This window comes from Anolis carolinensis, unplaced genomic scaffold (assembly GCF_035594765.1).
Source record: "Anolis carolinensis isolate JA03-04 unplaced genomic scaffold, rAnoCar3.1.pri scaffold_7, whole genome shotgun sequence".
Lineage (NCBI taxonomy): Eukaryota > Metazoa > Chordata > Lepidosauria > Squamata > Dactyloidae > Anolis > Anolis carolinensis.
Genome location: NW_026943818.1, coordinates 20070536 through 20096165, shown reverse-complemented (window position 1 = coordinate 20096165; position 25630 = coordinate 20070536). Strand labels below are relative to the sequence as shown.

Sequence of the window (25630 nt, the reverse complement as noted above, 5' to 3'; positions counted from 1 at the left end):
GTCTAACATGATGTTTTGGTGCTTCATTTGTAAAATCATAACCTAATTTGATGTTTAATAGGCTTTTCCTTAATGCCTCCTTATTATCCAACATATTTGCTTATCCAACATTCTGCCGGCCCGTTTATGTTGGATAAGTGACATACTGTATTTATGATCCCAGGAAAGGGAAAAGCTGGACATCACAAGTGCTGAACCTGACTCAACACATAGAAGATGGTTTTGAAAGACAGCAGATTACAGGAACTGTCTTCATAGACCTGTCAGCAGCTTCATAGACCTGTCAGCAGTCTACTTGGGTGCCAAATCCATGTTTTTAATATGATTGTCCTTTTATATATATTTATTATATTTAGATATATTATATTTATATTTAAATATATTATATTTAAATATATTTATATTATATTATAAATATAATATATTTATATTTAATTTAATTTTGTCTGTATTTTCTGATGTTATTTTATTTTATTTGCTGTTTTATCCGGGTTTAGCCCCATGTAAGCCGCCCCGAGTCCCTTCGGGGAGATGGAGGTGGGGTATAAATAAATTGTTGTTATTATTATGATACCGTAAACCATTGCCTCCTCCTGAAAAAAAAACTGTATAAAATCACAAAGGATTACCACCTCACCCACTTTATAGGAAATCTGCTACACAACAGGAGCTTTTTTGTTGAGTTTCAGAGTCAGAGAAGCAGATGGCGAAAACAGAAGAACGGCCTGCCTCAAGACAGCGTGCTTGCTCCATCAATGTTTAACATTTACGCAAATGATCAGCCACTTCCAGAAGGGACAGAGAGTTTCATCTATGCTGACGATCGTGCCATCACCACGCAAGCTTTGAAATGATTGAACAGAAGGTCATGAGTTCGAGGCCCGCTCGGAGCCTATGTTTGTTTGTCTTTGTTCTATGTTAAAAAGGCATTGAATGTTTGCCTATATGTGTAATGTGATCCGCCCTGAGTCCCCTTCGGGGTGAAAAGGGCGGAATATAAATGCTGTAAATAAATAAATAAATAAATAAACCAGCTGATTCCTAATCCATCTAAAACACAGACGTGTTTTAGCATAATGTAGCATAATGCAAAGTGTTTTATTTTGTAATTTTTAATACATTAAAGCTGTATTCTCAATTTGCTTCTGACATGATAAACAAATGCATAAATAAGATCAACATCTGTTGGAGAACTGGCTGCTTTACAGCCTTAAGGGGAAGCCCCCGCCCATGTCCGGGCAGAAGAAGCCACCGCTCTGACGTCATCCCCTTCGCCTGTTTTTTGCTGTCCCGCCCCATTGCCCACAACAAAGATGGCGTCCCAACGTGCGCGCTGACGCAGGGTGAAGGGGCGGAGTCGGCGGACGTTTCGGCGGGAAGCAGCAATGGCGGACGTTGCCATGGAAGCGCCTGGGCCTGAGAAGCCCCCGAAAGGCCATTACGAGCTGCCCTGGTGAGAGAAAGAAAGATAGATTATTGTTATTGAATACTTGCAGATTCTCTTATTCTATTAATTAACTCCAGCAATACTTAAAGTGTGTTACAGTAGAGTCTCACTTATCCAACGTTCTGGATTATCCAACGCATTTTTGTAGTCAATGTTTTCAATATATCGTGATATTTTGGTGCTAAATTCATAAATACAGTAATTACTACATAGCATTACTGCGTATTGAACTACTTTTTCTACCAAATTTGTTGTCTAACATGATTTTTGGTGCTTCATTTGTAAAATCATAACCTAATTTGATGTTGAATAAGCTTCTCCTTCATCTCTCCTTATTATCCAACATATTCGCTTATCCAATGTTTTGCTGGCCCGTTTATGTTGGATAGGTGAGACTCTATTGTATTTGGTATGCATGCCAAGTTTGGTCCACAGTACGAGAATTATTACTATCCTAGAATTCAATGACAGACCAGTTATCAGACTCTAAATGCACCAATTGTGTATTTATATGTATATTTTTTATCAATGTTCAATGTATTTCATTTTAATTGATTGAATTGTCTATAATATTTTTATATTGTGTTTTATTGTAAGCCGCCCTGAGTCCCCTATGGGTGAGAAGGGTGGGATATAAGTATTGTAATAAATAAATAAAATAAATAAGAACTTCCTAACTGTGAGAGCTGTTCAGCAGTGGAACTCTCTGCCTCAGAGTGTGGTGGAGGCTCCTTCTTTGGAGGCTTTGAAACAAAAGCTGGATGGCCATCTGTCGGGTGCTCTGAATGCGATTTTCCTGCTTCTTGTCAGGGTGGCCCATGAGGTCTCTTCCAACTCTAGGATTCTATGATTATATGAAAATAAATCATAATACAGTAGAGTCTCACTTATCCAACACTCACTTATCCAATGTTCTGGATTATCCAATGCATTTTTGTAGTCAATGTTTTCAATATATCATGATATTTTGGTGCTAAATTCGTAAATACAGTAATTACTACATAGCATTAATGTGTAATGAACTACTTTTTCTGTCAAATTTGTTGTATAACATGATGTTTGGTGCTTAATTTGTGAAATCATAACCTATTTCGATGTTTAATAGGCTTTTCCTTAATCTCTCCTTATTATCCAACATATTCACTTATCCAACATTCTGCCTGCCCATTTATGTTGGATAAGTGAGACTCTACTGTACCATTAAAATGCATGTGCGAAGTAGCTTAGATTATTTGCAAGTATTTAATAACGATAATAAGAACACAGAGATAAAACATAATATAAAATATGAAGCAAGATTATATGCAAATATTAATTAATAATATGATATCTGAAATAGGGACTACTTTATGTAGAGGAGAGGTTTCATTGTGTTTTCTGTAATTTGTTGACCTAGGGTTGAAAAGTACAGGCCTCTGAAGCTTTCAGAAATCGTTGGGAATGAAGACACTGTCAGCAGACTGGAGGTAAGAGGCTCACTTCGTGATAAGAAAACCGTCCGGCCAGATGTGTTCAGCTCAGTGTATTATTATTATTATTATCATCATCATCATCATCATCTGAATTCAGTTTGTGGGAATTCATTGACATGGTGTCGTTGATCTTAACTGCAAAGGTATGTCTAAACATATGCTGCCAATAATCCATATTATTAAAGCAGATAATCCACATTATCTACTTTGAACTGGATTATCTGAGTCTACACTACCATATAATCCAGCTCAAAGCAGATAATCTGGATTTTATATGGCAGTGTAGGAGGGGCCTAAATTTGGCAGCATATTTATTTCTGCAGACTTCCATTTTTTTAACCTTTTCTCTCCTAGGTCTTTGCAAGGGAAGGAAATGTCCCCAATATTATCATCGCAGTGAGTATTGATAAGAGCAATAGCTATACAGTATCTCCCTGTGCACCTTCTTGGTTGGTAGGCATTTAATTTAAAAACCATGCCATTTAATTTTAATTATATTTAATATAAATTTTAAAAAATTAAAATAATCACTTTATTTATTATTTATTTATTTACTACATTTATATCCCGCCCTTCTCACCCCGAAGGGGACTCAGAGCAGCTTACAAATTAAATTTACATACAGTATTATATTATTGGCATAGCACAATACTGGCGTTAAATTACTATATTGTACTATATAAATATATTGTAATATTATTAGTAATATTACATGTAATATATAATATATAATTAATATTATTATATTGTATTAATTAGTATTATATCTTATTACAATATAATATTATCAATATTAAATGTATATACTATATATTATATTATTATATATTATTGTTGCATATTGCGTATACTTTCCAACACTGTTCTGAAGCCAAACTAGGAAGGGAAACATGCCTACAAATCAAACATCACATTTCCAAAGGCCAAGTTGTTCCTAACCTGACAAGTGGTGTGTGTTTGAGAATATCTTGGCTTGACAAAATAATAATAATAATAATAATAACAATAACGGGGATTCTTTTCATGTGAAAAGGGTCCTCCCGGAACAGGAAAAACCACTAGCATCCTCTGCTTGGCCCGAGCCCTTCTGGGTCCCGCCTTGAAGGACGCTGTTCTGGAGCTGAATGCCTCAAACGACAGGTAAGCCACGAGGGCTGCGGGGGAAATCGGACGGGGCTGTTCCTTCTGGTCTGGGGCAGCATTCATAATGTTTAAGGGCCCAGCAGGGATTGTATTATGACCTGAGACTTAAGGAACCAACAATTGAATGCAAAACTGCTGGTGACTTTCTCCTGCTGCACTCTAAAGAGTGTTCTAACCTATTGCATCTATTACGTATGGTTGCCAATTTCACAGAGACAGATGGGAAGGTGCTCTAGAGGGTTACTTACCACTCCTGCCCAGAGAATGATTGGTTGCCTTTCCCCCTTCTTTGGCAAAAATCATAGAATCATAGAATAGTAGAGTTGGAAGAGACCACATGGGCCATCCAGTCCAACCCCCTGCTAAGAAGCAGGAAATCGCATTCAAAGCACCCCCGACAGATGGCCATCCAGCCTCTGCTTAAAAGCCTCCAAGGAAGGAGCCTCCACCACAGCCCCGGGGAGAGAGTTCCACTGTCGAACAGCCTTTCTCACAGTGAGGAAGTTCTTCCTGATGTTCAGGTGGAATCTCCTTTCCTGTAGTTTGAAGCCATTGTTCCGTGTCCTAGTCTGCAGGGCTTGTATACTTCCTGCTGCCTTAAGAAAGCTTAAAAAATTCTTAAGGATCTATCTAACCCTGGATATATTATTTTTTGGAATTATTACTATCTGGCAGACAGTATAATAATAATAATAATAATAATCCAGCGTATCTATATTGTTTGCTGTGTCATATAACAATAACAATAATAATAATAATAATAATAGCTTTATTTTTGTATCCCGCCTCCATCTCCTAAAGGGACTCGGGGCGGCTCACATGCGGACAAGCCGAACAACACAAGTTAAAACACAGGACAATTGGTTAAAAACATTATAACTACATTAGAATCTTACTTATCCAAGACTCGCTTATACTAGGTTCTGTATTATCCAAGCCATTTTTGTAGTCAATGTTTTCAATAAATCGTGATATTTTGGTGCTAAATTTGTAAATACAGTAATTACAACATAACATTACTGCGTATTGAACTACTTTTCTGTCAAATGTGTTGTATAACATGATGCTTTGGTGCTTAATTTGTAAAATCATAACCTAATTTGATGTTTAATAGGCTTTTTCTTAATCCCTCCTTATTATCCAACATATTCGCTTATCCAAGGTTCTGCCGGCCCGTTTAGCTTGGATAAGTGAGACTACTGTACATAAAACAATAAAACATATCAACAGAATTAAAAACAGGACAATAATAATAACTAAACATTCAGAGGGTAAAAATTGTGTAGAACTCTGAATAGGGTCATAAGGGCGATCAAAAATAGGGGCGGTATATTTTTGAATTTATTGAAGCAAACCTGTAGAGTCAAAGGGCTGGATACCTCCGAATTAATGTACAGTATTTCTTCAGTTCTAAGATGCACTTTCCTCCCACTATATATATATCTCTAAAATGGGTTGCATCTTGGAACCTTACATGTTGTATCTTACATATTTTTATTTCTGGTGGCCGACATGAGATTGTAAACAACACATGATTATTTGACTGATGGAAAGCGACCAACTAGAGACCCCGTGCTGCAAATCTCATGACCCATTGAGTTAATTAAAAATGGCTGAACATTCTGCTTTTAGAGGTATTGATGTTGTGAGGAACAAAATCAAGATGTTTGCTCAGCAGAAGGTCACCCTTCCAAAAGGCCGGCATAAGATCATCATCTTGGATGAAGCAGACAGGTGAGTGGGTGGTAAAACCACTCTGTAAACATTATTACTATTATTTTATTTCTTACTCGCCTCTCCAAATGGCTCGAAGTGAGCTACAACATAACTTGCCTCATCTTCTTCCATATCTCCAACATAGCATGACAGACGGAGCCCAGCAAGCCCTGAGACGCACCATGGAGATCTACTCCAAAACGACGCGCTTTGCTCTTGCTTGCAATGCCTCCGACAAAATCATAGGTAAGAGCATTATCCTTAGGATTGGGCCTCTTTCGGTAGCTTGAGACGCTACTTGTTTATTTATTTACTACATTTATATCCCGCTCTTCTGACCCCGAAGGGGACTCAGAGCGGCTTACAAATCAAATGTGCATACAATATATTACTAGCATAGCACAATATAAGCATTAAATTATTATATTGTACTATATCATTATATGGTAATATTATAAGTAATATTACATTTAATATATAATTAATGTTATTATATTGTATCATTAGTACAATATTATTACTGCCGACACGAGATTGTAAACAACACACGATTGGATGACTGATGGAAAGTGACCAGCCGTAGAATGCTGCTCTGTATCCCAGTCGCTGATTGGCTCAATAACCGTTGCATCTTGTTTTTTTTCGTTTGTGTTCAGCTACCTCTCTCCGGGAATGGGAATAGGAAAAGGTTATGTAGTGTGCGGGGAGGGTTTATAAAGACATAAAATAGTGTATAACTACTAAAATAATGTATAAATATTAAAATAAATATAGCATCCCTATTTCACAGATTTTCATTTTTTGCGGGTGGTCCTGGAACGTAACACCTGCGGGTGGTAAAACCACTCTGTAAACATTATTTATTTATTTACTACATTTATATCCCGCCCTTCTCACCCTGAAGGGGACTCGGAGCGGCTTACAAATTAAATTTACATACAATATTATATTATTAGCATAGCACAATACTGGGAATAAATTACTATATTGTACTATATGAACCTGCCAATCTAGCAGTTCGAAAACATGCCAATGTGAGTAGATCAATAGGTACCGCTCCGGCGGGAAGGTAACGGCGCTCCATTCAGTCATGCTGGCCACATGACCTTGGAGGTGTCTACGGACAACGCCAGCTCTTGGGCTTAGAAATGGAGATGAGCACCAACCCCCAGAGTCAGACATGACTGGACTTAACGTCAGGGGAAACCTTTACCATTATCATTATCATTAGTAATATTACATGTAATATATAATTAATATTATTATATTGTATTATTAGTATTATATTGTATTACAAAATAATATTAATATAAGTATATATAATATATTATAATAATAAATATTATTGTAAATTATATTGTATATACGTATATACACATATATATGTGTGTGTATATATACATATATAACTAGCATAGCATGTCACTGGTGAGAGGGGTCTTCAGCTGGTACAAAGAGACAAGATGGAACTGTCTTTGCTGGCTCCCTCTTTGCTCTGGCACTGTATTATTATTATTATTATTATTATTATTATTAAGATTATCATAGAGGGAACACTATATCAAAGGCAAAAGTGTATGTGTGTGTGGGTGGGTCACTTCATCTTGCGACAGCCTTTGAGAGACAGACAAATAGACATATTTTTGACACACACACACACATATATATATATGAGATTTACACTCTGTCTTTCCCCCAAAACACGGACCTCATAAACCTTCAGAATAATTAAAAGCCAAGGAAATGCTGGGGATCTGCAGCCAGTCTGGTAGGCAGTTGGGCCCCTCATGAGCAAGGTCCTGGCTTGTTCAGAGGGACTTCCAATGTCCTTCCTTCCCTTTAGAGCCCATCCAGTCCCGTTGTGCCGTGCTCCGCTACTCCAAGTTGACGGACGGCCAGGTGCTGGCGAGGCTCATGAAAATCGTCGAGAAGGAGAACGTGCAGTACACTGATGACGGCCTGGAAGCCATCATCTTCACCGCCCAAGGGGACATGAGGCAGGTGGGTCCCCGATCTTCAAATCTGTCATGAATTTTAAAAAATGTTATTTAATCCGTTTTGAGTGGGACAGATTGCATTGGGCACTTTCAGAGAAAGAAGCAGATACACAGACTTTAGTACTGGGCTTTATAATAGCTATATTGATTACACAGACAAAAAGGGGAACATTCACATATATTATTATTATTATTATTATTATTATTATTATTATTAACACAACGACGTTGTATGACACAGCAAACAAGATAGTCATGCTGGATTTCGTTTCACAAAACCACAAGTCGAACACTTCCCAAGTGTCTAGGACTGTGTGATGTATTTTCGGATGATGCGTGCAGATCCCAGCAGGGTGGCCTTTTGCAGTTGGCAGATCGTAATTTTGTCAATGTCTATTGTTTCCAAATGCCGGCTGAGATCTTTATTATTATTATTATTATTATTATTATTATTATTATTATTATTATTATTATTGACACAACGACGTTGTATGACACAGCAAACAAGATAGATATGCTGGGTTTCGTTTCACAAAATCACAAGTCGAACACTTCCCAAGTGTCTAGGACTGTGTGATGTATTTTAGGATGATGCGTGCAGATCCCAGCAGGGTGGCTTTTTGCAGTCGGCAGATCGTAATTTTGTCAATGCCTATTGTTTCCAAATGCCGGCTGAGATCTTTCGGCACGGCACCCAGTGTGCCCATCACCACCGGGACCACCTGCACTGGTTCCTGCCAGAGTCTTTGCAGTTCAATCTTGAGGTCCTGATAGCGGCTGAGTTTTTCCTGTTGTTTTTCGTCAATGCGACTGTCACCTGGGATGGCAACATCAATGATCCAAATAATAATAATAATAATAATAATTATTATTATTATTATTAGCAACATTTATATCCCGCCCTTCTCACCTCAAACAGGACTCAGGGAGGCTTACAAGTTATATGTACATAAAAATATATTACAGTAGAGTCTCACTTATCCAACATAAACAGGCCGGCAGAATGTTGGATAAGTGAATATGTTGGATAATAAGGAGGCATTAAGAAAAAGCCTATTAAACATCAAAATAGGTTATGATTTTACAAATTAAGCATCAAAACATCATGTTATACAACAAATTTGGTAGAAAAAGTAGTTCAATGCGCAGTAGTGCTATGTAGTAATTACTGTATTTACGAATTTAGCACCAAAATATCATGATATATTGAAAACATTGACTACAAAAATGTAATGGATAATCCAGAACATTGGATAAGTGAGTGTTGGATAAGTGAGACTCTACTGTATTTGTATAGCACAATATAAGCATTATATATTACTATATTGTACTATACCACTATATTGCAATAAAGGTTTTTCTCTGACGTTAAGTCCAGTCATGTCAGACTCTGGGGGTTGGTGCTCATCTCCATTTCTAAGCCGAAGAGCTGGCGTTGTCCGTAGACACCTCCAAGGTCATGTTAATAATATAATATATTGTATGTACATATAACTTAATAGATAATACTAGCTGTGCGCGGCCACGCATTGCTGTGGCAAAGTGGTGATGGTATTTGTTAAAAATGGTTGTGTTATTTTTATTTGACGTTATTTGTATTTTTTAATTAATTTTATTGTAAGTTATCTTTTTATTATATTTTATTATTTTCTTCTACTATTTTTAGTTATTTTCTGTTATTATAGTATTTTATTGTATTAATTTTTTAGTGTTTTTAATTATTTTTAGTGTTTTTTATTATTTTTTATTGGGTTGCTAGGAGACCAAGTTGCTTAGCCTTCTAACTGGCAGCAATTGGATAAAAGCAATTATTCCTCTCTCTCTAATTAGGACTTTATTTTTCTTTTCTTTTTTGTTGTATCAACGTAGAGGCGTGGATGATGGGTTGCGTTGTCAAATTTCGAGGTTGGGGGGCCTGTAGTTTTGTTGTTTTGTGAGTCGCCTTGATGCCATCACTCTTTTATATATATATAGATATTGTATGTTCATATAACTTAATATATAATATATTGTATATACTTATAATATTGATAATAATATTATAATGTAATACATTATACTAATAATAATACAATATAATAATATTAATTATATATTATATATTAAACGTAATATTACTAATAATATTACCATATAATGATATAGTACAGTGGAGCCTCCGGTGGCCTAGGGGATAAAAGCCTTGTGACTTGAAGGTTGGATTGCTGACCTGAAGGCTTCCAGGTTCGAATCCCACCCGGGGAAAGCGTGGATGAGCTCCCTCTATCAGCTCCAGCTCCATGCGGGGACATGAGAGAAGCCTCCCACAAGGATGGTAAAAACATCAAAACATCCGGGCAATGTCCCCTGGGCAATATCCTTGTAGATGGCCAATTCTCTCATTCCAGAAGCAACTCCGGTTGCTCCTGACACGAAAAAAAGTACAATATAGTAATTTAATGCTTATATTGTGCTATGCTAATAATATATTGTATGTACATTTGATTTGTAAGCCGCTCTGAGTCCCTTCCGGGGTGGGAAGAGCGGGATATAAATGTTAAAATAAATAAACTTGTAAGCTGCCCTGAGAAAGGCAAGATATAAATGTCGCAAATAAATAAAAAGTTCAGGAGTTTTCCTTCATCAGCACTTTTCATGCCACAATTAATGAATTCCCCTCCTCCAGAATGCCATTGGATTTAATTTTGTCGATGCACAGTGCTGCCTTGCATTCCTAGTTCTTTTTATTTCCCAGTTAAAGACTAGGAATTGAGATTAAAACACCATAGTTTAATTCTGCAGAAAATACTAAGGCCTGGTTACAATCAAGATAAGATCAGGATGGTATCTTTAGTCTTGCCTGGCCTTAATAGGCCTGTAGCCAGAACCCAATCATACAATTTCATTCATCCATCCATCCACTCATCACAAACCTGCCCAGGACAAAGTGGGGGATTCTGGCTTCTTGTCATGCAAGGTGAGGTTTTGCAGGCCTCACTTCCAAGACCCCGTTGTCGGCATTGTCCCTAACCAGAGGATGTGTACGTTCTGCTTGTGGTCTTCGCTGTCGACGGCAAGTGCTGTTGTTGTGGTCAGGGCTTGACAAGAAAGTCACCACGCTGGAAATGTCAGCTTCAGTATTCTCTTTCTTAAATGTTTCTGAAGCAGAGGCATATTTTTGGATGCTAATGTTTGGTCCAGAGGCCACATGATATATCCAAGATGTATCCACACTGGGCAGCGATAACACTTTGATACGCTTTTAATTGACACTCCAATTTTGTGGAATATCGGAGTTCGTATTGGAATCCTCTCCTTAGAGAGTTCTCATGCCAGAGTCCAAGGGGGTAGCCTATTAATTCTCAGACTTTCCCACAACTAGAAATCCCATGATTCTCTAGGATGGAGCCATGACAGTTAAAGTGGCATCGGATGGCGATACGTATGCATTGTAGAACACTACAGGTAGTCCCCCGGTTACAAGCAAGATAGGTTTTGTAGGTTTATTTTATTTATTTATTTATTTACTACACTAGCTGTGCCCGGCCTCGCGTTGCTGTGGCATTGTCTACTGGTGTTGGTGAGAAATTGTTGAGGTAGTAGTGGTATTGAATGTCTGTTGTATGGTTGTCTTTATGTTTAGTATGCACACTGAAGTGGATTATATGGCAGTGTGGAGTCAAGATAATCCAGTTCAAAGCAGATAATATAAAATTCTAAATGGGTTATATAGATGTGTATATAGAGTCTACACTGCCATATAATCCAGTTAAAATATGATAATCTGTGGAAGAGGCCTAAGTGAGGCCTAACTGTGCCTGTCCCCTGGACTGAGTAGGTTGCTAGGAGACCAAGTGGGCGGAGTTTAGCCTTCAAACTGGCAGCAATTGGATAAAAACTATTATTCCTCTCCCTGTAATTAGGACTTTATTTTTCTTTTCTTTTTGTTGTATCAACCTAGAGCCGTGAATGATGGGTTTTGTTGTCAAATTTCAAGGTTGGGGGGCCTGTAGTTTTGTTGTTTTGTCCGCTGCCCTGATGCCATCACTCTTTTATATATATAGATTTATATCCTGCTGTTCTCACCCCGAAGGGGACTCAGAGGGCTTACAAATCAAATGTACATACAATATATTATTAGCATAGCACAATATAAGTATTAAATTACTATACTGTACTATATAATTTTATGGTAATATTATTAGTAATATTACATTTAATATATAATATATAATTAATATTATATTGTATTATTAATTAGTATAATATTGTATTACATTATAATAATATTATTATCATTATTAGTTCATAAGCTGAATTTGTATGTAAATTGAAAGAAGTACAGCACCTTTACAAAAAACATCTGACTTGCAACCAAGAGACAACAGGAAGTGAGAGAAATAACACACAAACACACACCAATTCAACATTTGGGGAATCATTGTGGCAAAGCAACGATGGGAAAAGGTTAATGTTTTGAAAACAACCTCCTCCTTTCAACAGGCGTTGAACAACTTGCAGTCCACCCATTCCGGCTTTGGATTTGTAAACAGTGAGAACGTCTTCAAGGTGAGCCGAGTCTTTCTTTTTCTGGGAACCAAAGTTTAGGGGGACGCTGTGTGCAGAATCTGCCCGTTTTGGCTCCGGCAGCAGCTTCCAGAAGGCTGGGGAAGTTAGCAAAATTAAAGTATATCATCCTTTCTCGCTTACTGGAGATAATAGCATCCTCCTTCTTTGGATCGGCATGCAGAGGGAACATTAGACTGGGTCTATGACTATGGAGCCCCCAGTGGCACAGCGTGTTGAGCTGCTGAACTAATAATAATAATAATAATAATAATAATAATAATAATAATAATAATAATAATAACTTCATTCTTATACCCCACCCCATTTCCCCGAAAGGACTTGGGGCGGCTTACATGGGGCTTTGCCCAACGCAACAGTACAAAATCAAAACAAAAACAATAGACAAATCAGCAACCATAAAAACATCAGCATAAGAAAAACAGTCATAAAAAGTTGATACACAGAATAATATTAAAATCATGAATTGGATCAAAAGATCTGGGCCAAGGTGCAGAAAAAATATCAAGTCCGAAAGGACCGAAAGGTCGCAGGTTCGAATCTGGGGAGCGGAGTGAGCGCCAGCTGTTAGCCCCAGCTTCTGCCAACCTAGCAGTTCGAAAACATGCAATGTGAGTAGATCAATAGGTACCGCTCTGGCCATGCTGTCATGCCAGTGGCCACATGACCTTGGAGGTGTCTACGGACAACGCTGGCTCTTCAGCTTAGAAATGGAAATGAGCACTAACCTCCAGAGTCGGACACGACTGGATTTAATGTCAGGGGAAAACCTTTAGCTATAATAACATAATATATTGTATATACACATGATATTGATAATATTATATTGTAATAAGATATAATACTAATTAATACAATATAATACTATTAATTATATATTACATGTAATATTACTATATTGATTATTGAATATTATTTATTTATTTACTACATTTATATCCCGCCCTTCTCCAAAGGGGACTCAGGGCGGCTTACAAATAATAGTCATCAGGCTCTGTCTTTTGCTGCAGGTGTGTGATGAGCCCCATCCGTTGCTGGTGAAGGAGATGCTTGGGCACTGCGTCAGTGCAAATATCGACGAAGCGTACAAAGTGAGTGTGCAAAGGGAATGCTCGCCCCCTTTGTCTACATTTGTTTTTTGGGTTGTGCTTTAGGACTCATAAACATGCCTGCTTGTGTGCAGTTCTTCCCGATGGCTCCCGATTCCATAGCATTGGGCTGCAACAGTTAAAGTGGCGTCAAACTGTGTTGATCCCACAATGTAGATGAACCCTTAGTCTTCCTCTTGCTTCTCCATTGTGGTCAACTGTGAAATACGCACATATGGTATTTCATGCACCTGCGCAGTCAGTTTTGGAATCTTCTAGAAAGCTCTTAGGTACAATGCGGCAGGTTTTTGAGTAATTACATTAGAATACCGCCGATTTCTAGGCCTGAATATATTGCAAAAGTTTTCTCTAGCCTAAAATGATACATTTTAATATATTGGGTTTATGGTTCCCGTCCCCTTGATCAGGTCATGTAAATGTTATTTATTGCTATAATTGTATTATTTTACTTTGCTTAATGTGTTATTATGTTGCTATGTAATGTTTGTGTTGTTTTTATGATTGGAAACCGCCCTGAGTCCCATCCGGGAGATAGGGCGGTATATAAATAAAGTTTTATTATTATTCATTATTATTATAATATTGGCATTAGCCCCGCCCACTCTCCCCATAGAGTATATAACCAGTGGGAGGGGCTACAGCCTTAGTTCCTTTAGTCCGCCGCTATCGCAGCAGTTAGGGAATCTTTCTCTCATTTTTCTTCATCTTTGACTAGAGTTTTTAGACTGTGTGATTTTATTATTATTATTATTTATTTTTACTATTTTTATTTTTCATGGTCATGGTATGTTGACCACTACTTTCTTTAAGAAAGAAAGGCCATCCAGTCCAACCCCGTTTCTGCAAGGCAGGAATACACAAAGCCCTCCTAATAGATAGCCGTCCAGCCTCTGAATCCTAGACTTGGAAGAGACCCCAAAGGCCATCCAGTCCAACCCCATTTCTGCATGGTAGGAATACCCAGCCAAAACCCTCCTGACTGATAGTCATCCAGCTGCTGCCTAAAATGCTCCAGAGAAGGAGATATCAAAGGGAAGCTGTAACCACCAGGAAGTCTTTCCTAATGTTTACGTGGAATCTTTTCCTGCAATTTGAACCCATGACTCCATTGTGTCCTAGCCTTTGGAGCAGCAGAGCACAAGCTTTGCCAGCAGGACGCAACCACCAGCGATGGATTTGGACCAAACTTGGTTTACTGAACACATCATGACCATCTTAAAATATTGGCAAGCTTTCAGTAGGGATTGAGGAAGAATGATGGGAGACGTAATCCACATACATCCAGAGAGCCATGTGTTTTTCTAATAATTGTAACATCCAAAACTTCAGCTGACAATGGATTTGTATCCTTGCTTTCTCCAGATCCTGGCCCATTTATGGAAGCTGGGCTACTCCCCCGAAGACATCATTGGCAACATTTTCAGGGTGTGCAAAACCTTCCAGATGGCTGAGTATCTGAAGCTGGAATTCATTAAGGTTGGTGTTAATAAGGGGGAAGGGGGTCAGAAATGACATTGGGGTTTGCCACCTAAATGAGCAAATTTACTTGACACACGGAAGTCTTGTGAACCTCAAATGTATTGGAGTTTTGTATCTTGACATAAGAAAAAATAGAAAACCTTCTGCAAGAGTAAAAGGGGAGGGTGGATTGCAGAGACTGGCAACACTGAGAGGCAATAGAATAGAACTAAAATAATCGAGAGATATTTGAGCCAATACTCTTACTATCCACAGCTATGCTTTAGAAGTATTATTTCGACAGTTTGGATGGCGAAAAAGCTTTTGCAAACATTCAATGGCTTCAAAGAGCCATTGGAGACAGAGAGAGGGCCAACTAATTTTTTCACTCTTTAGTTTCAACCCAGTTTGGGTCCCCAGATGTTATTGAATTAATGACAATTCCCATCACTTTTGGTTATCTGGGGATAATGGGATTTGCAATTCAGCAACCCTTGTGGCTCTGAGATTGGGGCCTTGACATCTTGGGCCTGCGGTTCCGCACCTCCTGATCCCGTCTTTTTCTTCTTCTGCTATGTGTTTGGCTAGGAGATTGGCTACACTCACATGAAGATTGCAGAAGGGGTGAATTCGCTCCTGCAAATGGCGGGACTCCTTGCCCGGCTCTGCCAAAAGACTGCAGCCCCAAGTGCAAGCTGAGCGGCAGAAGGCTGCCCCGGGTGTGGGAAGGGATGCTGTGGGATCCAACTCCCGGGATATGCTTTGGGTGGGCGAGACGGCTGCCGGAACCTGTCTCACGTTCTGCCGCATCGGTAGATTTTATAATCCCTCCCCCCCCCCCAAAAATAAAGTGTGATACAAATAAGGCTAATACTTTATTTCATATGCCAGCATTATAGGCCATTGGTCCATTGTCCCCAAACCTCTCCAGTATGTTCAGTTGCTGATCAATTCCTCTGTTTGTTGTGTGCCACAGAAAAGAATAGCAAAGGGTTAAGGGAGAGGCATCCAGAGCAAATTTGTCCAACATCAAGTACTGATGGAGTTTCTCCGGGTTAACCTGGCATGATGTCAGTTATAGTTCACCCACAACCTTACGCATTGTGTACAGTTTTTAAAAATAACTTTTTCACATAACCCGGGCAACGGCGGGTACCCAACTGCCTTGACTTCAGGGAAGGAAGGAGAATCAGTCCCAAAACAACTCTGCGACTATTATGCGAGGAACACAAAAAATACCAATTTTGCCACCCAAAAAATGAGGGCCGTGATTATTTCGCAGCGGTGGATGAAATACAGGATATATAGAACTGCTTAAGGTACACGATGTAGTTTATCAACTTTGCTGTGGCTCAGCCTGACCCAAAAAGAAATACGCTTAACATGGTGAGGTGCGGAATTTGGAGAAACAGAAACGCGGGGCATAAAAACTTTCCTGCTGCCCATTTTGTAGCCAGTTGCAATTGTCTGTATTTTGCCGGAAGCTTGATGTCAAACATGGAAGAGCCGGGATCCTACAAAGGAGGGTTCTTCAGGCAGGAAACCTAAAGGGGAACATTAAAGAGAGGAGACTAGGCATTTTTACAGTCACACGTCAGTAAAACTCCAGAAAACAACTAACAGACTCTGTGCCTAATTTGCCCCGAGTTACACATGGCACCCTTTTGAATACCTTGGTATTGATCTATTGCAAATAACCCAGGAACAAAAATCATAGTGTTACATAGTCCAATAAGTGCGACCATTATGTGATGCAATACGGGCACATGGCATCCTTTGGAATAACTTGGTTATGATCTATTGCAAATACCCCAGGAACAAAAATCATAGTGTTACATAGTGTAATAAGTGCGACCATTATGTGATGCAATGCGGGCACATGGAATCCTTTGGAATAGCTTGGTTATGAACTATTGCAAATAACCCAGGAACAAAAATCATAGTGTTACATAGTGTAATAAGTGTGACCATTATGTGATGCAATACGGGCACATGGCATCCTTTGGAATAGCTTGGTTATGATCTATTGCAAATAAATCATAGTGTTACATAGTGTAATAAGTACGACCATTATGTGATGCAATATGATCACATGGCATCCTTTGGAATAGCTTGGTTATGAACTATTGCAAATAACCCAGGAACAAAAATCATAGTCTTACATAGTGTAATAAGTGCGACCATTATGTGGTGCAATAGGGGCACATGGCATCCTTTGGAATAGCTTGGTTATGATATATTGCAAATAACCCAGGAACAAAAATCATAGTGTTACATAGTGTAATAAGTATGACCATTATGTGATGCAATATGGGCACATGACATCTTTTGGAATAGCTTGGTTATGAACTATTGCAAATAACCCAGGAACAAAAATCATAGTGTTACATAGTGTAATAAGTGCGACCATTATGTGATGCAATACGGGCACATGGCATCCTTTGGAATAGCTTGGTTATGATCTATTGCAAATAAATCATAGTGTTACATAGTGTAATAAGTACGACCATTATGTGATGCAATACGGGCACATGGCATCCTTTGGAATAGCTTGGTTATGATCTATTGCAAATAAATCATAGTGTTACATAGTGTAATAAGTGCGACCATTATGTGATGCAATACGGGCACATGACATCTTTTGGAATAGCTTGGTTATGAACTATTGCAAATAACCCAAGAACAAAAATCATAGTGTTACACAGTGTAATAAGTGCGACCATTATGTGATGCAATACGGGCACATGACATCTTTTGGAATAGCTTGGTTATGATCTATTGCAAATAAATCATAGTGTTACATAGTGTAATAAGTGCGACCATTATGTGATGCAATACGGGCACATGACATCTTTTGGAATAGCTTGGTTATGATCTATTGCAAATACCCCAGGAACAAAAATCATAGTGTTACACAGTGTAATAAGTGCGACCATTATGTCATGCAATACGGGCACATGGCATCCTTTGGAATAGCTTGGTTATGATCTATTGCAAATAAATCATAGTGTTACATAGTGTAATAAGTGCGACCATTATGTGATGCAATACGGGCACATGGCATCCTTTGGAATAGCTTGGTTATGAATTATTGCAAATACCCCAGGAACAAAAATCATAGTGTTACATAGTGTATGTATTTTTATCCTTTACATTTTTATCTTGTAAATCGCCTAGAGCATCTTGGATGGAGGGCGATTAATAAGTAATTAAATGATGATGATGATGATGATGATGATGATGTGATAAGTGCGACCATTATGTGATGCAATGCGGGCACATGGCATCCTTTGGAATAGCTTGGTTATGATCTATTGCAAATACCCCAGGAACAAAAATCATAGTGTTACATATTGTAATAAGTGCGACCATTATGTGATGCAATGCGGGCACAGGACTCTATTTGTTTATAGATAGGAGAAAGCAACTGACACATAGTATATTATCAGAACAAAAATCATAGTGTTATATCTATCTATACACATAATAAAAGTGAAAATATTTATGTCTGTGTGGCTGGGGTGTCCACTTATATAGACAAGCTCCCGCTTCCATAAATAGCTATAGCTCAATAGATACCAATGGCCCTCCCTCCAATGACATTACAGGTTATAGCGAGCGCCATGAACATGTCCAAGAGCCCTGCCAATGTCCTCCACAAACATCACCCAAGTGAAGGATTTCATATGGTGGCAAAGCCATAAATTCAAAATGAACGATAGCGCAATGACAAGAAGAGAAAGATACGTCTGTGTACACACCTGGGTTTTTGGGCCGCGTTCATGTATTCTGGTTCATCGTCCGAGGAATAGCTTTCTGGGCAGAGAGAGAGGAAAAAATATTCATGAACATAGGAAATCAAGGCTTTGGCCACTGTTATTTCATGATTCCCTGCTAAGGACCATAATCGCAGGAGAACTCTCAATGTGATTGTAATAGAATCCCACAGCACTGAGTCCTGGCGGTGACAGTGCTGTCAAACTACATTAATTCTACAATGTAGATGCACATTTTCAGATTTGAGTCTCTTGATTTTTGCACCAGGCTTTGCAAAGTGACACTTACCTGCGGCCTGAGCGTGTTTCCATAACTGGACGACTGTGCTGTTCTCATAGACGTCTGCGTTGACCAAGACTGCAGAGAATAAATCATTATATTTATTGTATTTTAACTGTATTTTTTCACCTAACACAGAATTTTAAAAATTTATTTCAATTTCGATCTTCAATACAGTTGTCATGGCTTTACACACATGGAAGTGTTCCCCTATGGAGGACTCACCAGATGCTTTGCTTGCTATTGGCCCGGTCACATTTTGATAGGAGTGGGCATCATCATCTGAGAGGGAGAGGAGAGCCTGAGATTTCAAAATAACACACCACAGAGGCGGGAATCTTTACTGTCTGGGTACCTATGTTTCATTGCATAACAATTACCACCTTGCAATAGTCGCACCTACATTACTTCGGGTGGCAAAATTGGTATTTTTGTGTTCCTCGCATAATAGTCGCAGCGCTATTTATGACTGATTCCTCCTTCCTTCTTTGAAGAGAAGGTATTTGGTATTTTTATGTTCCTCGCATAATAGTCGCAGAGCTATTTGTGACTGATTCCTCCTCTAAAGAGAAGGTATTTGGTATTTTTGTGTTCCTCGCATAATAGTCGCAGAGCTATTTGTGACTGATTCCTCCTCTAAAGAGAAGGTATTTGGTATTTTTGTGTTCCTCGCATAATAGGTATTTTTGGTATTTTTATGTTCCTCGCATAATAGTCGCAGAGCTATTTGTGACTGATTCCTCCTTCCTTCCTTCTCTGAAGAGAAGGTATTTGGTATTTTTGTGTTCCTCACATAATAGTCGCAGAGCTATTTATGACTGATTCCTCCTTCTTTGAAGAGAAGGTATATGGTATTTTTGTGTTCCTCACACAATAGGTATTTTTGGTATTTTTGTGTTTTTCGCATAATAGTCGCAGAGCTATTTGTGACTGATTCCTGCTTCCTTCCTTCTCTGAAGAGAAGGTATTTGGTATTTTTGTGTTCCTCGCATAATAGGTATTTTTGGTATTTTTATGTTCCTCGCATAATAGTCGCAGAGCTATTTATGACTGATTTTTCCTTCCTTCCTTCTCTGAAGAGAAGGTATTTGTTATTTTTGTGTTCCTCGCATAATAGGTATTTTTGGTATTTTTATGTTCCTTGCATAATAGTCGCAGAGCTATTTGTGACTGATTGCTCCTTCCTTCTCTGAAGAGAAGGTATTTGTTATTTTTGTGTTCCTCGCATAATAGGTATTTTTGGTATTTTTGTGTTCTTCGCATAATAGTCACAGAGCTATTTGTGACTGATTCCTCCTTCCTTCTCTGAAGACAAGGCAGTTTAAAAACTGACTTGCTGTGAGTTTTCCAGGCTGTCTGACCATGTTCCAGAAGCATTCTCTCCTGACCTTTTACCCACATCTATGGCAGGCATCCTCAGAGGTTGCGAGGTCTGTTGGAAACTAGGCAAGTGGGGTTAACATTCCGGTTATATAACTGGAATGTGCAGGGTGGGAGAAATAACTTGTCTGCTAGAGGCAAGTGTGAATGTTGCTATTGGCCACCTTGATTAGCAATGAGTAGCCTTGCAGCTTCAAAGCCTGGCCATTTCATGCCTGGGGGAATCCTGGGCAATGCTGCCATACATCCCGGAAAACTCAAAGCAACCCAGACCTGATCTCTCTCCAATTGATCCTTAATTCCGCAGCAGATAAATCTCTTTAGTGCCGGCTATTCAAAACTGGTCATCTTACCACTTGAAGTGCTTAAGAATTTTCTGCAGTTGTAATAATGAGTGGCAGGGAGAGGCTCGCTAGAAGAGGGAAATGGAAAAGACAAAAAAAAGTGTCATGGTAAGAGAATTCCCATCCCGGACTCAGTATTTTGCTCAATAAAGCAGAGGGCGAGGGGGTTGGTTGGGACAACAACTCCCAGAATCCTCTACCAGGGAAGGGAAGGACCAAACACGACAGCTCCCCAGGACTTACACATAAGCAGGGTGCTGCTCCATTTGCATCCCTAAAAGAGAAATGAAGTTGCTATTAGTTTATAGATCATGAAGATATAGATTTGCTTAGAAAGGATCAGCTCCAGGTCTCTAGAGATGAATGTATGCAATGCTCAGATGCAGCCACAAGAGGGCAGTGTATAGTTAGAAAGGATTAGCTACTGAATTCTAGGGATGTAAGGGTGCAGTGCTCAGATGCAGCCACAAGAGGGCAGTGTATAGTTAGAAAGGATTAGCTCTTGGCCTCTATGTATGCAATGCTCAGATGCAGCCACAAGAAGGCAGTGTATAGTTAGAAAGGATTAGCTCTTGGCCTCTATGTATGCAATGCTCAGATGCAGCCACACGAAGGCAGTGTATAGTTAGAAAGGATTAGCTCTTGGCCTCTATGTATGCAATGCTCAGATGCAGCCACAAGAAGGCAGTGTATAGTTAGAAAGGATTAGCTCCTGGGCTCTATGTATGCAATGCTCAGATGAAGCCACAAGAGAGCAGTGTATAGTTAGAAAGGATTAGCTCTTGGCCTCTATGTATGCAATGCTCAGATGCAGACACAAGAAGGCAGTCTATAGTTAGAAAGGATTAGCTCCTGGCCTCTATGTATGCAATGCTCAGATGAAGCCACAAGAGGGTAAGGTATAGATAAAAAGGATTAGCTCCTGGCTTCTAGGGAGGAATGTATGCAATGTTCAGATGCAGCCACAAGAGGGCAGTGTATAGATAGAAAGGATTAGCTACTGAATTCTAGGGATGTAAGGGTGCAGTGCTCAGATGCAGCCACAAGAGGACAGTGTATAGCTAGAAAGGATTAGCTACTGAATTCTAGGGATGTAAGGGTGCAGTGCTCAGATGCAGCCACAAGAGGGCAGTGTATAGTTAGAAAGGATTAGCTCTTGGCCTCTATGTATGCAATGCTCAGATGCAGACACAAGAGGGCAGTCTATAGTTAGAAAGGATTAGCTCCTGGCCTCTATGTATGCAATGCTCAGATGAAGCCACAAGAGGGTAAGGTATAGATAAAAAGGATTAGCTCCTGGCTTCTAGGGAGGAATGTATGCAATGCTCAGATGCAGCCACAAGAGGGCAGTGCATAGATAGAAAGGATTAGCTACTGAATTCTAGGGATGAATGTATGCAATGCTCAGATGCAGCCACAAGAGGGCAGTGTATAGATAGAAAGGATTAGCTACTGAATTCTAGGAATGTAGGGGTGCAATGCTCAGATGCAGCCAGAAGAGGACAGTGTATAGATAGAAAGGATTAGCTCCTGGTCTCTAGGGAGGAATGTATGCAATGCTCAGATGCAGCCAGAAGAGGACAGTGTATAGATAGAAAGGATTAGCTACTGAATTCTAGGGATGTAAGGGTGCAGTGCTCAGATGCAGCCACAAGAGTTCAGTGTATAGATAGAAAGGTTTAGCTTCTGGCCTCTAGGGATGAATGTATGCAATGCTCAGATGCAACCACAAGAGGGCAGTGTATAAATAGAAAGGATTAGCTATTGGAGTCTAGGGATTTATTGGTGCAGTGCCACAAGAGAGCAGTTTATATAAAGAAAAGAGTGTGCTTACTGGAGCAGGAGTGTTCCACCTCGAATCCCGACTGATCTTTGGGTCTCAGAGAGCAAGAGTGCTTCTGAGCGTGTACGGAGAGCCTCTCCCTCACATCTGGAGTCGTGTAGTCAGCTGCAGCACATCTGGGAGGAAATGGGGAGGACTTCTTTAAGTGACAGGAAGGGTTTCACTGTCGAGTGAATGCAGTTTTATGCCCCTCAACCTGCCATGGGCTCTTGGGAGTTGTAGTTTGCTCCTCTTTTTGCAGAGAAGGCTAAAGGCCTTGTAAAACCTCCACCGCACCCCAAATATTCGGGTCAACTACTTACGGATTTCTCTGACCATCCAAGCTCGTCTTCCGCTTGTTCTTCTCTAAAGGCAGAGATGACAAAAACCAAACTCAAGATCATATATAGAAAATTTGTGGGTTTTTTGCCGCAGGTGTGAATCAATCCACAAAGCCTTACCTGCCCGTTGGCATTTCATGCACATGCTCACAAGGGCCCCCAAAAGCATCAAGGAGAAAGCGCCCCAAATCAGCTCCACTTGGCTCATTGCTGGGCTTGGCTTCCGCCTGGGAAGCAAAGGGAGAAAAACGGAGGCATTTTTTGGCCGCGTCTACACGGCATGAATGTGGTTTCGCGCCGTTTTAACTGCCATGGACCAATGCAAAGGGAGTCTCATGGAGCATTACTATGGAGATTTGAAGGGAACGGAGTCACGAGACGGTGGTGCATCAAGCGAGGGTTGGAAAGCATGGCTCAGAGAGTTCGCTCTGGAGAGTAGTCACCCTGGCGTCTTATGACCCGAAGAAGGCAAGGAAGACATATTGTGCACATACAGGCCGCTCCCGAGTTACGAACATCCGACTTGCAAATGACTCCGGGTTAAGAACTGGGCTGAGACAACAGGGAGAGAAATCTGCCCCTTGGAAGGAAGGGAAATCCACTCTTGGAATAGTTATTATCATGGGGAAAAGGGGTCTTCACTGAAGCTTTATTCCACAATCTATTTCCAAAATGCATTTCTCGCAGGGACAGAAAGTGAGGTGGAATCTCCTGAACAGGGACACAGACAGCAAAACAAACACCGCCATTCCCTATGCTATCTAAAGCTAAGATAGGTAGGTAGGTAGATAGATAGATACCGTAGATGATGATGATAATAATAATAATAATAATAACTTTATTTTTATATCCCGTTCCCATCTCCCCCAGGGAGATTCGGGGCAGCTCACATGGGGACAAGCCCGATATCAATATACAAGGGTTATCCAGAAAGTAGATTACGTTTTGGAATTAAAAATGAACAAAGTATAGGAGAAAACATTTACCATATACAGTTGAAAGCCACACCCAAATACCACTTCTCAACATAGTCGCCATTCAAATCTAGGCACTTATCATAGTGATGAATGAGCTTGGCAACTCCTTCCCCACAAAACTCTGCCGCTTGCGTCCTCAACGCAGCGTTTTGGCGACGACGTGCAGCTGCAGGAAGGGGTGACCGGCTGGTTGAGGACACAAGCGGCAAAGTTTTGTGGGGAAGGAGTTACGAAACCCATTCATCACTGTGATAAGTGCCTAGATTTGAATGGCGACACCCAAATGCCACATCCAAATACCACTTCTCAACATAGTCACCATTCAAATCTAGGCACTTATCATAGCGATGAATGAGCTTGGCAACTCCTTCCCCACAAAACTCTGCCGCTTGCTTCCTCAACACAGCGTTTTGGCGATGATGCGCAGCTGCGGGTAGGGGTGACCGGCTGGTTGAGGACGCAAGTGGTAGAGTTTTGTGGAGAAGGAGTTTCCAAGCTCATTCATCGCTATTTTAAGTGCCTAGATTTGAATGGCGACTATGTTGAGAAGTGGTATTTGGGTGTGGCTTTCAACCGCATACGGTAAATATTTTCTCCTATACTTTGTTCATTTTTAATTCCAAAACGTAATCTACTTTCTGGATTTTTTTTCGTGTCAGGAGCAACCTGAGTTGCTACGGGAGTGAGAGAATTGGACGTTGCCCAGGGGACATTGCCTGGATGTTTTGATGTTTTACCATCCTTGTGGGAGGCTTCTCTCATGTCCCTGCATGGAGCTGGAGCTGATAGAGGGAGCTCATTCGTGCTCTCCCCAGGTGGAATTCGAACCTGGCAGCCTTCAGGTCAGCAACCCAACCTTCAAGCCACAAGGCTTTTATCCCCTAGGCCACCGGAGGCTCCTGGTTGAGGATGCAAGTGCTAGAGTTTTGTGGGGAAGGAGTTGCCAAGCTCATTCATCGCTATAAGTGCCTAGATTTCAATGGGGACAATGTTGAGATGTGGTATTTGGGTGTGGCTTTCAACTGCATATGGTCAATGTTTTCTCTTATATTTTGTTCATTTTAAATTCCAAAACGTAATCTACTTTCTGGATAGCCCTCGTACATTAAACAATCATAAATTAAAACCAATATAAACAATAAAACCATACAAACAGTATAAAAAGCATAAAACATAAATTTATCAAGTCATCCGAGTCTAAGCATGGTGCAAAATATATAGAGGTAAAATTATAGACTCCACATAAGGCTCAGGATAAAATACAGACAATCGAGGAAGAGGATCAAGGATTAAAATCAACAAGGGAGGAACATTAATAAGGTGTAAAGGTTGCAACAAAAACTGGGACTATTCATTCGAAAGATAGATAGATCAATCAATCGATTGATTGATGGCTGGAGTTACACTTAATGTGCCTGTTCTGACGTTCAACCCAATTTAAGAACAAACCTATAGAACTTTTCTTGTTCGTAACTTATTCCAAGCGAGGCGATTGTCCGAAAAGGTGAAGCAGGGAAAGTTATCCGTACCTTTGGGCTCAGAGGTGTCGCTTGGCCCCACGGCGCCAGCAGCTCTGGGTCTGGCTTGAAGCGCCGGCCATTCGTCCTCGTTGCGCAGAGGCAGCGAGACCACAAATGTGGTCGCTTGCTCAGAGGAGACGGTGAGACGGTCCTCGGCTTCCTGTCGCCCGATGAGTCACGGAACCTGACATCCGCTCCTCAGGCCAACAGTGACATAAGAGTCACAGAGCTGAAAAAATCCCCCCTGCAAAGGGCCATCCAGTCCAACCCCATCTATATATA

At 40.0% G+C, this 25630-nt stretch overlaps 2 protein-coding genes across 3 annotated transcripts; one reads left to right on the top strand and one right to left on the bottom strand.

The window, feature by feature from the left end:
• The first annotated feature begins 1298 nt into the window (after positions 1 to 1298).
• Positions 1299 to 15773, top strand: rfc2 (replication factor C subunit 2). The gene is made up of 11 exons (XM_062960682.1): positions 1299 to 1453; positions 2844 to 2913; positions 3274 to 3315; positions 3953 to 4059; positions 5695 to 5796; positions 5924 to 6024; positions 7622 to 7779; positions 12258 to 12323; positions 13352 to 13432; positions 14813 to 14926; positions 15497 to 15773. The coding sequence occupies exons 1-11, from the start codon at positions 1386 to 1388 to the stop codon at positions 15605 to 15607; spliced, it is 1020 nt and encodes a 339-aa protein (XP_062816752.1). The 5' UTR covers positions 1299 to 1385; the 3' UTR covers positions 15608 to 15773.
• On the bottom strand, positions 15765 to 23847 carry lat2 (linker for activation of T cells family member 2). 2 transcript variants are annotated; one of them, XM_062960683.1, is made up of 9 exons: positions 22972 to 23847; positions 22834 to 22876; positions 22523 to 22647; positions 20932 to 20962; positions 20698 to 20756; positions 19190 to 19246; positions 18974 to 19042; positions 18670 to 18724; positions 15765 to 16452 (listed from the first exon to the last, which is right to left on the bottom strand). In XM_062960683.1, exons 1-9 carry the CDS (start codon positions 23057 to 23059, stop codon positions 16440 to 16442), a joined length of 540 nt encoding a protein of 179 aa, XP_062816753.1. In that variant the 5' UTR covers positions 23060 to 23847; the 3' UTR covers positions 15765 to 16439. The 2 variants fall into 2 exon arrangements, with proteins under 2 accessions (XP_062816753.1, XP_016854058.2); XM_016998569.2 differs by lacking the exon at positions 15765 to 16452 and having other exon boundaries at positions 18722 to 19042.
• Positions 23848 to 25630: the final 1783 nt, after the last annotated feature.